Source organism: Lithobates pipiens, unplaced genomic scaffold, assembly GCF_037356315.1.
Source record: "Lithobates pipiens isolate NorthernLeopardFrog02 unplaced genomic scaffold, aLitPip1_a1.2 Scaffold_1, whole genome shotgun sequence".
NCBI classification, from domain to species: domain Eukaryota; kingdom Metazoa; phylum Chordata; class Amphibia; order Anura; family Ranidae; genus Lithobates; species Lithobates pipiens.
In genome coordinates this window covers 214,699,320-214,711,747 of record NW_027507685.1, presented here as the reverse complement: position 1 = coordinate 214,711,747, position 12,428 = coordinate 214,699,320, and the positions used below count along the sequence as shown (strand labels likewise).

The 12,428-nt window shown below is 42.8% G+C and overlaps 1 protein-coding gene and 1 long non-coding RNA gene across 2 annotated transcripts in view; one reads left to right on the top strand and one right to left on the bottom strand.

Annotated features, from left to right (window-relative positions):
* The window catches only part of LOC143983039 (uncharacterized), a 292,655-nt gene that overhangs the window by 51,811 nt on the left and 228,416 nt on the right, over positions 1 to 12,428 (bottom strand). The window lies entirely within an intron of this gene.
* RHOU (ras homolog family member U) lies at positions 5,870 to 10,844 on the top strand. Its single transcript, XM_077482187.1, has 3 exons — positions 5,870 to 6,298; positions 7,755 to 7,813; positions 9,618 to 10,844. Exons 1-3 carry the CDS (start codon positions 6,079 to 6,081, stop codon positions 10,068 to 10,070), a joined length of 732 nt encoding a protein of 243 aa, XP_077338313.1. The 5' UTR covers positions 5,870 to 6,078; the 3' UTR covers positions 10,071 to 10,844.

The following is a 12,428-nucleotide window of genomic DNA, read 5'->3' as shown; positions in this document are numbered from 1 at the left end:
TTCTGCTGGTGACTACAGGCATACAAAAGCAGTTTATGGAAATTGAATATTTACAATGGAACATCTGTTTATCCGAGAAACACAGAGGATCTTTAGTGGAACCTTGCTGAAAAAATTGCTGTGTGATCGGGGTGTTAAATACTATGACCCTCAAACACCGCTTCTCACACAATTTGTATAAAGACCACACTGTGGTATTGTGCACACTCCCGACAGGTGGAAAATGAGTGTTATGCTTAGGGAAAATCAATCACGGTTGTCTTAAACTACAAATTAAAACCCTAATCTACAATATATGTTTACTTCATTAAGTGTGCTTCATACCAGATTTCCTCAATCTTTGTAACATTGAAGAACCCTTGAAATAACTCTCTGGTTTTATGGACCACCTACTTATAAATATTTTATTATGTACAACTCACAGTACATATGTATGGAAGAGTTTGAGTTTCAAAGTCAGAATTCTGAGATTATAAATTTGGGCCATCCTAATATTTATTAATCACAATTCTGAGTTTCAAAGTGAGAATTCTGGCCTTAAAACTCAAAATTGTGTTTACATTTTTTTTAGAATGGCTCCAGGGCTCTTCCATACATTGGTATGATGGTCACTGGGCAGAATATATTTGTGGCCGTTGGGCAGAATCTCCTCCTTACAGATAGCTGGTGGCAATTGTTACCTATTTAAGAGGCAGAATTTGCTCATTGCAAAGGAACCCCTAGCAATTCCTAGATCAGTGATTCTCAACCAGGGTTCCGTGGATCCCTAGGGTTCCTCCAGAGGTTGCTAGGGGTTCCTTCAGCATTGGGCAATTTCTGCCTCTCAGATAAGTTCCGACTGACACCATTAATCTTTTTAGCTATCTGTAAGGAGGTAATTGTTCCCAATGACCATCACACTAATGTATCATGAGTTGTAGACTTATAATTATTAGCAGGGGTTCCTCAAGACCGGAGAACTATTTCAAGGGGTTCCTCTGTGTTGAAAAAGTTAAGAAAGGCTGTTCTAGATGAACCCTAGGATTCCACAGAAGCCTGGTTGAGAAAAGCTGACCTATACCATCAACACCCTATTGTAATTTGTCAACAGCTGTACTATCTGTTCTGTTCCAATAAAATCTAAAACTCAAAGATAATAATTGATGCAAATCTAGAATTTTTCATTCTTTTTCCACAGGATGGACAATCTTCTGGCATGTCCATTTTTCTTGAAATAATCAAATGGTTATACACAATACACATTTGCATCTCCTAAACCTGGGACCATCATTTTGATTGTAACAGGAGCTGTTGAATAAGTATTTTTTAACATTTCTGGTGAGCACTGTCTTACGAAGGTGCACCACCATTACATCATCCAAATCTACACATCTCTTGCAGTGACTTCAGGAAGCTTGATTGACAGCTGGGCATGTGAGGACTTCTCTGCAATGTTACTGATCCGCTCTACACACCACTGGCTCCATGAACAATCTTTTCACACAATGTAAGCCTGTGGGATCTCTTCTGGTTGGATATGAGTGTGGCACCAGCTGTTCCTTACATGCGTGGCACAAGAACACCATGACTAAACACTCAATAACCATAAAATTCCATGTATTCTTTGCTTTTTTTTTAGAAGGCTGTCAAATTGATTGGAAGAGCATAACTTAGTAACACAAATCTCTTTCCCATGGAAGTCAATATGCCTATTAGTTTGCATGTAATTGCAGGCAGGATGTCAATATGACGTAATCACTTCAGCTGCTGGCCTCAAAACATTTGCATGGAGCTGCAGTTGTATTTATATACAAAGAGGTGGAATATAAATTTTTGGTTCATTACCAAAAACTTCTTCTGTGCTTTTGACTCCTTTGCGTAGAAACACAAGGATCCTCACTGCTAAACCTACTCAATTTCACTACAGCCTGGCCCAACAGTTTACCATTTGAGCTTTAGCACCACCTGAGGGTGAATCCTGGTATTGCATCTAGGACTATTCAATAAAGTGCCTGTCTCTTCAAGCTCTACAAGCTACAAGGGGAAAAAAAATTGTAACAAAAAAAAAAAAAAAACAAGAACAAGGGAAAATTGTCAACATTGATAGTTTGTACTAAGGCTCAGCTCATACTCTATTCGTAATAGACGAAATGGTTCCCTAAAGGGTTCTCATGGAAACCTAGGTAAGAAACTCAACCAGAAGATCTGTTTTCAATGTCTTCTTGCTGTCATCACTCACACAAATGAATACAGAACTACAGGGAGTACATTAACACTAAGGTGGAGTCCACAAAAAGTATGCACATACAGTAATGTACTCATGAATAGAAGAAGCACTTAGGGATATAAACACAGCCTAAGTTAAAATCATATAGTACTTACCATGACCATAACATACTGTATGTCGTTTGTACCCATGTGATAATCATTTTACGCATTCACTGATAAAAATAAAAAATGTTACAACAAATGTCAATCGTTTCAGCTGACTAAATTGGAGGCCCATGTTTCATGTACCTGTAACCAATGGGTGCAAGTTGTTTGGTACCTGTGATTTCAAGAAGTTTGGACAGTTGTTCAGTGTTTGCACAAGCCATCTGCAGATTGTGTAAGTTTGTATGAACGGAGGGAAGAAAAGTGAGAGCCAGTGACCCTGCCCATTACAAAATTCCAAATAAATATCCCCTGCATTAGAAGTATTATATTCACCTCGTTGGCAGCCAGTGTCTCCCACCCTTACTCCATTCCACAGATGAAGCATCCGTGAAACTCTTCAGTGCTCAGCACTTCTGGTAGTGTCAGATACCTGTGTGCCATTGTCTCATGTTGTGGTTCCATCTTACGACGCATTGACATAGGGGTAGTAGGAAGGAATCAAAGCGCAAGGCAAGGTACACAGGATCTTACTTTCCTGGAAGTGTTTAGTGGTGTAGAGCCTGATAAAGTAAGCAATGTTGGAACGCAGCAAACATAGGAGACATGAGTCAATAATAAGGTAAGTATATAACCCAGCCTTTCCTGACCTTTTTAACATGGAACAACCATTGGGGGCTTAGGGGACCCCTGCTAATAATTATTATATCTACCACTAATGGTACATTAGCATGAGGGTCAATGGGATGAATGCTCCATACATTGGTGGTCAGTGGGAAGAATGCCCTCCTTACAGATAGCTAAAAGGATCATTGGTGCCAGTGGTTACTTATCTGAGAGGCAAAAATTGCTCATTGCTGAAGGGACCCCCTAGCAACTTCTTGAGGAACTCTAGCCTTCCACAGAACCCTGCTTGAGAAAGGCTCATAAAACCTCTTCTGTTTCAAGGAACCTCTATTTTTTTAAGCAGTAGACAAGATCATTTCAAGCTGCTGGCAGTTGGATTGCTTTGAGAAGAACATCCACTGTCTATTGAATACTTTACTTCTTTAAGGCAGATTCATAAAAAATTGGGCAAATAAAAATGGGTGCTGCTGGCATAGAAACCAATATTTTCTTTTATTCTCTCTTCGGCACTAGAGGAATAGAACACTGAGCCCCCATTCACCTTAAACAGTAGACCTGGAGGCATTTTTGGGTGCTTTTGTATGTGTGACAAGCAGTACAGGAGCAGATTTGCATGTTTTTGGCCCCACGTAAGCACCTGATTTTCAGGTACTGTGATTAAATCCTAAAGCAAAAGCCAAAGCATGCAATTCAGCCCCTAATGCCGCGTACACGCGATCGAATTGTCCGGCGTACTTAGTCCGCTAAACGCATTTCACCGGACAATCCGATCGTGTGTGGGCTTCAGCGGACTTTCTCAGCGTAAAGTCTCGTGGACTTAGAAAGTAGTTTTGCAGTCCAATCTTTCCGCCGGACTTGGGTTTTCAGTGGACAATACGTTCGTGAGTATGCTAGTCCGGCGGACTAAGAATGATGCATGCTCAGAAGCAAGTACGAGAAGGAAGCTATTGGCTACTGGCTATTGAACTTCCTTTTTCTAGTCCCGTCGTACATGCTGTACGTCATCGCGCTAGCAAACGCCGGACTTTCTATGTGTCCGTGTGTGGCCAAGTCCGTTTGGTAGAAAGTCAGCCGGACTATCCGCCGGATTGTTTACCGGACTAAGTACGCCGGACAATTCGATTGTATGTACGCGGCATTAGAAGCTCAAGCACTTTTTCCAACAGGTGATAGGCAATACAATGCTTAGGTATGAACAGGCCCATTGGGAATGTTGGGATTCTTAACCACTTCCCGACCAGCGCACGACGATGTACGTCGACAGAATGGCACGGGCAGGCATATTGGCGTACATGTACGTCCAATATTAGTTGCCGCCGTGCCATCGGGAGCGCGCCGCCGGCGGCGCGCTCCCGCGCTGGTCGGGACCCCCGTGAGTCCGGTCGCGGGACCCGCAGACTCGATCGCCGCGGGCATCCCCGCGATCGTCTCACGGAGCGGCCGAATGGAGGAAATGCTGTATAAACAACATTTTTCCATTCTGCCTAGCAACTAGTGACGCTGATCTCTGCTCCATGTGATTGGAGCAGAGATCAGTGTACACTAAATGAAAGCCCAACCCCCCCACAGTTAGTAACACACCCCTAGGAACACTTAACCCCTACACTGCCACCCACTGGTTAACCCTTTCACTGCCAGTGTCATTTACACAGGAATCACTGCATTTATATAGCAGTGATTACTGTATAAATGACAATGGTCCCAAAAATGTGTCAAAAATGTCCGATGGGTCCCCCACAATGTCGCAGTCACAATAAAAATCGCAAATCGCCGCCATTACTAGTAAAAAAAAAAATAATAAAAAATTATTAATAAAAATGCTATAAAACTATCCCTATTTTGTAAACGCTATAACTTTTGCGCAAACCAATCAATAATCGCTTATTGCGATTTTTTTTACCAAAAATATGTAGAAGAATACGTATCGGCCTAAACTGTTTATAGCGCAAAAAATAAAAACCGCAGGGGTGATCAAATACCACCAAAAGAAAGCTCTATTTGTGGGAAAAAAAGGACGTTAATTTTGTTTGGAAGCCACGTCGCACGACCGCGCAATTGTCAGTTAAAGCGACGCAGTGCCGAATCGCAAAAAGTGGTCTGGTCTTTGACCAGCAAATTGGTCCGGTCTGAAAGTGGTTAATTTTGAGTATTATTGCGCTTTGGTATTTCATGACAAAGTGCTCATGTGTGAATGGAGGCTTCATACTGCATCAAACAACTTTTTGACACCTATGTGCAAGTGCAAAACTTTTTACTTTTACTTTTTACTAGTATTTTAAAATGTAGCAATTTTATTTAACTTATAAATACCCTACAGGTACTTGACAGATTGGATTTGGGGTACTTTCTTGACATTAGTTTAGGTGAACATTTCAGCCAACAAGATATAGGTAAGACTGAGAAAGTTTCTTATCAATCAAATGTTTAGAACCTTCATACACTTTTAACAAGTATGGGGAATAAGTCTATGCACTTTTTGGGCTTCTGACGCACGCAGTAGAGGTTTCCAGCTGTTTAAAGTATAAAATAATACGATAACACTGACAAAGCACTAAAGCAGGATGTTGTCCCTTCTCTAAAAGCTGACAGAAGGGAAGGCGAGAGTTAAAGTTCAGAGTCCATTGTGCAGGACAGAAACAGCAGATCCTCAATGCAGCCTTCAGGGTGGAGCAGAGCTGCAAGCTTTAACTCCTCCATTACCCTGTCCCAGCTTAGAGGGAGCAGTGTTTGTGTGAGCCAACTTTATAGAGCACAATCCCTTTTTTCCATTTCTATGCAAAACCGTCCTGTGAGAGGCACAGCTCTCTATCCCACCCCCCAGAGCTCCCCTCCTCCCTTTGCTTTCACCTCCCCCAACCGCTTCAAATCCTTTAGTTCTCTTCATCTCTCCACATTGATTATCCAAGCCTGTCTACAGCTCCTCCCTCTCCTGATCCCAGCTCTCAGCCTGCTGAGTTCCCAGGAGTGCAGGGGTGTCTTTTTCACAAAGAGGGAGGGGGAAAGAAAAAAAAAAAAACCTTTTTAAAAAGTGTTCTCTGCCTTCCTGGTCAGAATACCTGTGCAGACCTGGCAAGGTGGACACCCTTTAACCAGAGGACCATGCCCCCTCAAGACCTAACCATGGAGTACACGTCACACTTTGCACCCCCTGTGCCACCACACAAGCCTAAGCCTCTACCTACAGCTGGGTGTCAAGAGAGGAACCTGAAATGCGTGCTTCTGGGAGATGGTGCGGTGGGCAAGACCAGCCTTCTGGTCAGCTATACCACCAATGGCTACCCGACTCGATACATTCCTACGGCTTTCGATGACTTCTCAGGTAGGTTCACTCTTGACTGTATTGTAGTGGAAATCAAGTTGACTTAATAGGCGAAATTTAGGGGTTTCCTATCCTTGTATCTGATTTAAATGATCTCCCCCTTGGAGGTACTGGTTTTCACCGACAAGCGCAAAACTGGAGTGAAATACATTTTAATATTCAGTGTTGATTCTTTGAATACAAACATAATATTCCAGATACAAGAACCACTGCTAAAGAATAAAGATGTAAAAGCTCAGTAAAAATGGTTTACTAGTTTGTCGGTAAATCATTCTTTCCAGGTGGTAGCTTTTGAGAAAGGTTCGTAATATGGGCAATCGTTCAGGAGAGAAATTCGCAATCTAAGGAATATCTTCTGCTGTTCCATGTTCAAATGATCGGGATTTGGGAACAATACCAGATAAATCAAACCAGTGACCCAAAATGCTACGTTTGTTTGTTCACTCCCAAATTCTGAGAATTGTGACGGTGTTGAAATTTTGTTTGAAAAATAAGCCCTGTGTATAGTCCGGCATAGTCCAGTTGAGTAAGCTTTCTATTGGGTTTAAAGTATTAGCTTAAATCTGCATCAAAACCACATTGCAATTGACAACTGGACACAGGTCAAGTTTCCCAAGTTTGTCGGTGATCTTTTACAAATGCTCCCACTCCATACATGGCCAGGTTGTTGTGTTAGATCCTTCAAACCATCTGTAAATAAGTATGCATGTATACTGAAAAAATCTGGTCACTCAAGTCAAGTCTGGTGGCCCATTGTGTATGTGTGTATGCAATATATTTGGGTCCCAAAGATTATTTATTTGCCTTTAACCTGTTTCCTGGCTTTGCTATATTATGATTACTAGTCAGGCTAGGTTCCTTGTCCTGGATACTTGAGAAAGGGATCCGATATTGGGGTATTGCATTACCTGGGGGGGAATTCTTGTTTCGACGATTCTGCTAACCAAGAATGTATCTTAAAGGCTAATATTTTAGTAACTGGTTTGGACTAGACCTTATGTAACTTGCCATAGCATCACACGCCACAGCTCTACCCATGTGAATGCTGTATTTTAGCCCTTATCTAGATAATATTAGTGTGCCCTTAATAACATTTTATTATAGTTTCTGTGTTATTACATTTATATCATGGCGTGGTGTCATTTTACTTCATTGTCTAAGCAATATAGTGTTACATAATTGTTTTATAACCCCATCACCTTATTATATTGCTTGGTTTTACTGGTTTGTCCATGGAGGAAGTAAAGAGTAATTCATGCACAATGCAGCATTCTGTCTGTATGCAGATCCAGGGTCCACAATGAAAGGTCATGTCCTGCCAACTCCTCCCCAGGGCAAACAGAATGACATCATTTTTCAATCAGCATTATACAACAGCCCAGGGTGATAGGGCCCCCGCTGCACAGGGGGTACTAATCCTATGTATATTAATGTTTCTTTTTTTCTTTTCTTCCAGCTCTGGTGCAAGTTGACAACACCCCAGTGAAGCTGCAGCTGTGTGATACCGCAGGCCAGGTAAGAGTTCAGTCAAGCTAGGAATGTCATGTACACGGGTATAGCACGGTTCTACAGCTCATAGTTCTGTGTTAGTGCGTCACCCTGCAGAGCAGGGAGGGGCACGCCAAACTTGACACAGTTCTTCCAAGCTTGGGTATGTCAGGTACGGTGTGATTTAGCAGTGCAGGTACAGAGCAAGCATATTCCGCGTTCCATATTTCCCTTCTATCGGTGTCACCCTGCAGTGGGACAAATAGACTCAAGGCCTCATAGCTTTCTTTTGTTTGTATCGCCCTGCAGTAGAAGGGACAGATTCCACGTCTCCTAGTTCTCTTATATCTAAACCACCCTGCAGAGGTGCAAACTCCATGCCACATAGATCCCTTCCATCTGTGTCACCCTGCAGAGGGAGGCGCATACTCCATGTCACATAGATCCTCCCATCTGTGTCCCCCTGCAGAGGGAGGCGCATACTCCATGTCACATAGATCCTCCAATCTGTGGCCCCCTGCAATGGGAATGGCAGACTCCATGTTGCATAGATCCCTTCCATCTGTATCACCTTGCAGTGAGAAGGACAGACTGCCTATCTCATAGCTCCCTTGCATTTTATGTTACCCTTCAAAGTGACACACACGCTGTCCTAGATTAAAATATAAACAATAAATCCTGGTGATTCATTTATATTTTATTGTTTCTTGCTGCCACTGTCACTCTGGGTGGTAGGGGCAGGGTCCATATCGAAGGGTTTGCTAATGTGCTAATACCAGCACATTGCACTGTTTACTTATTTGTTTGACTTTTATGGTACAGATCTATTGGCAACAGCATTGTGAGAATACATGGATTGCATTGCACCACGTTGTACTGAAAAAAGTGCTGCAAGTATTGTTTTTTTCAGCTCACATTGTGAACCGGCCTCATAGGGAACAATGCTTTCTGTCTTGTCTTGCGTTGGGACTGCACTGGGCAAGGCTGCTCAGCGCAGTCCCAATGCACCCTGTCTGAGTCACATTATAGTGAAAGGGAAAGTCCCCATTTCTCATAGCTCCCTTTTTTTTGTGTCACCCTGTGGTGGGCAGGTCAGGTTCCAAGTCTCAAAGCACCCAACGGTCTGTATCACCCTGTAGCAGGAGGATCAGGTTCCAAGTTTCAAAGAACCCAACTGTCTGTGTCACCCTGTAGTGGGAGAGTCAGGTCCCATGTCTCACAGCTCCCTTCTTTCTGTTTCACCTTGCAATGGAAGCATCAGACTATGTCCCATTGCTGTCAGTGTCACCCTGTAGAGGAAGGGACAGACTCTATGTCCCATAGCTCACTTCTGACTGTGTCACCCTGTAGTTGGCGAGTCAGGTTCCATGTCTCATAGCTCTTTTCTGTCTGGGTCACCCAGTAGTGGAAGGGACTGACTCCATGTACCGTAGCTTTCTACTGTCTGGATCACCCTGTATTGTTTGGGATAGACTCCATGTCCTGTAGCTCCCTACTGTCCAGGTCACATTGTAGTGGGAGGGACAGGTTCAATGTCTCATAGATCCCTACTGTCTGTGTCACCCTGTAGTGGAATGGACAGGCTCCATGTCCCATAGCTCCCTATACCCCTCAGTCATGTGGCCATGTAGTGGAAGCAACAGACTTCATTTTCCATAGCTCCCTTCTGTGTTACCCTGTAATGGATGGACAGTTCTATATCTCCTAGCATTCTTCTGTCTGTAATATTATGTACCAATAGGAACAGAACCCATTTGTTTTCTTTCTAGCATCCTCTGTTGTCTACAGTTTCAAAGAACAGAAATAAATGTAATCTTTTCTACTTTTCCAGGATGAATTTGACAAGCTACGCCACTTTTGTTACCCAAAAACCGACGTCGTCATCCTGTGCTTCAGCGTGGTCAGCCCATCGTCCTTTCAGAATATATCAGAAAAGTGGATTTCTGAGATCCAATGTCACTGCCCCAATGTGCCAGTCGTTTTAGTGGGTACTCAGTGTGACCTTCGGGAGGACGTCAAAGTCATGATCCAGCTGGCACGGTACCGGGAGAAACCTGTACCCCTATCCTCTGCCAAAGCCCTTGCTGAGAAAATCGGGGCTGTGGGTTATGTCGAATGCTCTGCTCTTACTCAAAAGAATCTGAAAGAGGTGTTTGACATGGCCATCTATTCTGGCCTCCGTTTTTCTGACCTTCAAAGCCAGCGGGAGAGAAAAGTGGCCGCTACTGCCAGCAAAATGAAAACGCTATCTAAAGCTTGGTGGAAAAAGTACGTGTGTGTATAGACTCTGATCCATTTTCTTGACTCACAGCTAAGTGCCTTATGACAAGAGCTAGCACTCAAGACCAAACAAGAGGCCATTCCTGGACTAATGTTCTCAAATTCCCAGGTGCAAAAAATGAGGTGGGGCACGGACTGAACAAATCACAAAGCCCCTGGGAGAGACTGTACCTGGGCACTACACTAACCTACATAACGACCTTCTGACATTCATTCTTTGAGGGATATATATCCAAATTGCACCTATGTTTACACTGGATAATATTCCGAGATGAAATAGGTCAGAAAGAAGCTTGGTGACCAGGATGGTGTCTATACAGGACTAATATAATGATTATTTTGATAAGCTGCCTTCTGATGGTGGCTAAATTTCTTAAATAGCTTCTGTTTTAAGGAGTGTGCAGAAAATTGGCTTCTAATACTATGTATTAATATTGACACCTGTGTCTGTGAGCTAAAGGATGACTTGCCCACTTGTACTGTTTAAACCAAGTAGACTGCTTGGCCAACCTAAGACTCTGCAGCTGCTGTGAAACTGCAAATCATGACCTGCTGGAACTTGTAGTTCTGCAGCAGTGAAGGAGGCTAGGCTTACTCAAATCTTTGTTCAGTCACTTCTTCCATAGAAATAAGTGTGCGGTCATCCTTTGCCATAACACATCCGATTCCTGTTTCTATCAGTCTCTTTAATGAAGCTTTACAAGCATTTGTTTGGGACACAAATGATCTCATTTCATGTGATTCTGTTTTCAAATAAAATCACTTTTTGTAAATGAAAGTACTGTCTGGTCTTTGCTGTCAAATTGAAGAAATCGTAATAATATATACTGGCTGGAAAAACTCTTAGCAAATGATCAAACAGGCTTAGTGCAGTTGAAAAGTGGTCAGCTGTGTGGCCTTATAGTGTTGGGGACCTGGGCTTGATGTTCACCAGGGACACCATCTGAAAGCTGCTTGTTTGTTCTTTCTCCGTGTGAGTGTGTGTCCTCCAGTTGCCCAGATTTCCTTCCACAACCATTATTGGGAAAGAGGAACTCCTTTAGGCACATAATATTTAGGCAATAGCCAAAACCCCCCAACACCCCACAATTATGTGGGCCAGGGCAAATTAAAGTAGAAGTTCAGTCAAATCCTAACTATACTTAAACCTGCTCCCATTCTAAGCCTATTCTAACTACCCTGTGAAAGGAAAGATATATACTGAGGATGCTCTGGTCCGGTCACACTATTTCTCCAAAGTCCAGTTTCAGTGAAGGGAAGAGATCAGATTATTGACATCAACTGCAGAACATATGCGGTGACGTCCCCCATAGACTTACTATGTGGAATCCATTGCTTGCTGTCCCTCTTCTACATTGAAGCCGGTGCTGGAAGCCGATCATGTGACCGGAGTGCCCTCGTCATAGGTAAGTAAAGACATCTTTCCATCACAGGGTAGTTAAATAGGCTTAGAATACTTGTGGGAGCAGGTTTAAATGTAATTAGAATTTGCCAGGACTTCCAATTTAATGCTTTAGAATGATCACTTAAACCCTAGGCGCAGACAGTACGCAAATATGCAAACTCTCAGCGGGTAGGCATTGGCACAGAGCGGCCTTAAATTTGCGTACCAATTGGCCGACACAGCTGTGCAAATCGCAAACCCTGCGCGCTCCTGGCATAGTTACCGGCAGCCTAACGGAAAGCTCGAATCTCTTCTTGCGATCAGGAGCTTTCTGATCATGTGATCGTCATGACAGGCAATCATGGCAGTTACATGATCATAAACCCCCGCCCGCCTCCTGGCATCTAAAACCCCTTAAAGGGCCGGGAGGTGTCGGTACAAAAGGGTTAAAGGGTATGGAAACCCTAACAATTAATTTCTTATACTTGGTCTATGTTAGTCTGTTAAATAACCCCTGAAAGTATTTTGTTATATCTGTTCAATAAGTGCAAAAAAAAAAAAAAATACCAGTTGACCTTGCTAGAAATCTATTGAACTGATAACTTGCTGTGCTACAGTCTTACCAGTTACATTGTTGCCAGTTATCGATGAGAACTACAGAGCCACTCCCATCTATTTTATGGAGATGTGGAGAGGGAGAGATTTCTGTAGTTCTCTCCTTGGGTGAGAACACTATTTCTCCATAGATACAGTACAGTAGGTAACCTCTGTCAACCTAGGAAAGCAAGTGAGTTACTGGAGGGATCCCCAGGTGCAAATAACGTAAAGAACTTGAAAAAAGAAAATAAATGCAGCCACCACATCTAAAGACTGGTAAGCTACAATATACTGTATTATTATTGTATTATTATGCAGGATTTGTCTAGTGCCAACAGTTTGCGCAGCCCTTTACATAGTGAGGGTATACAGTACAGTTAC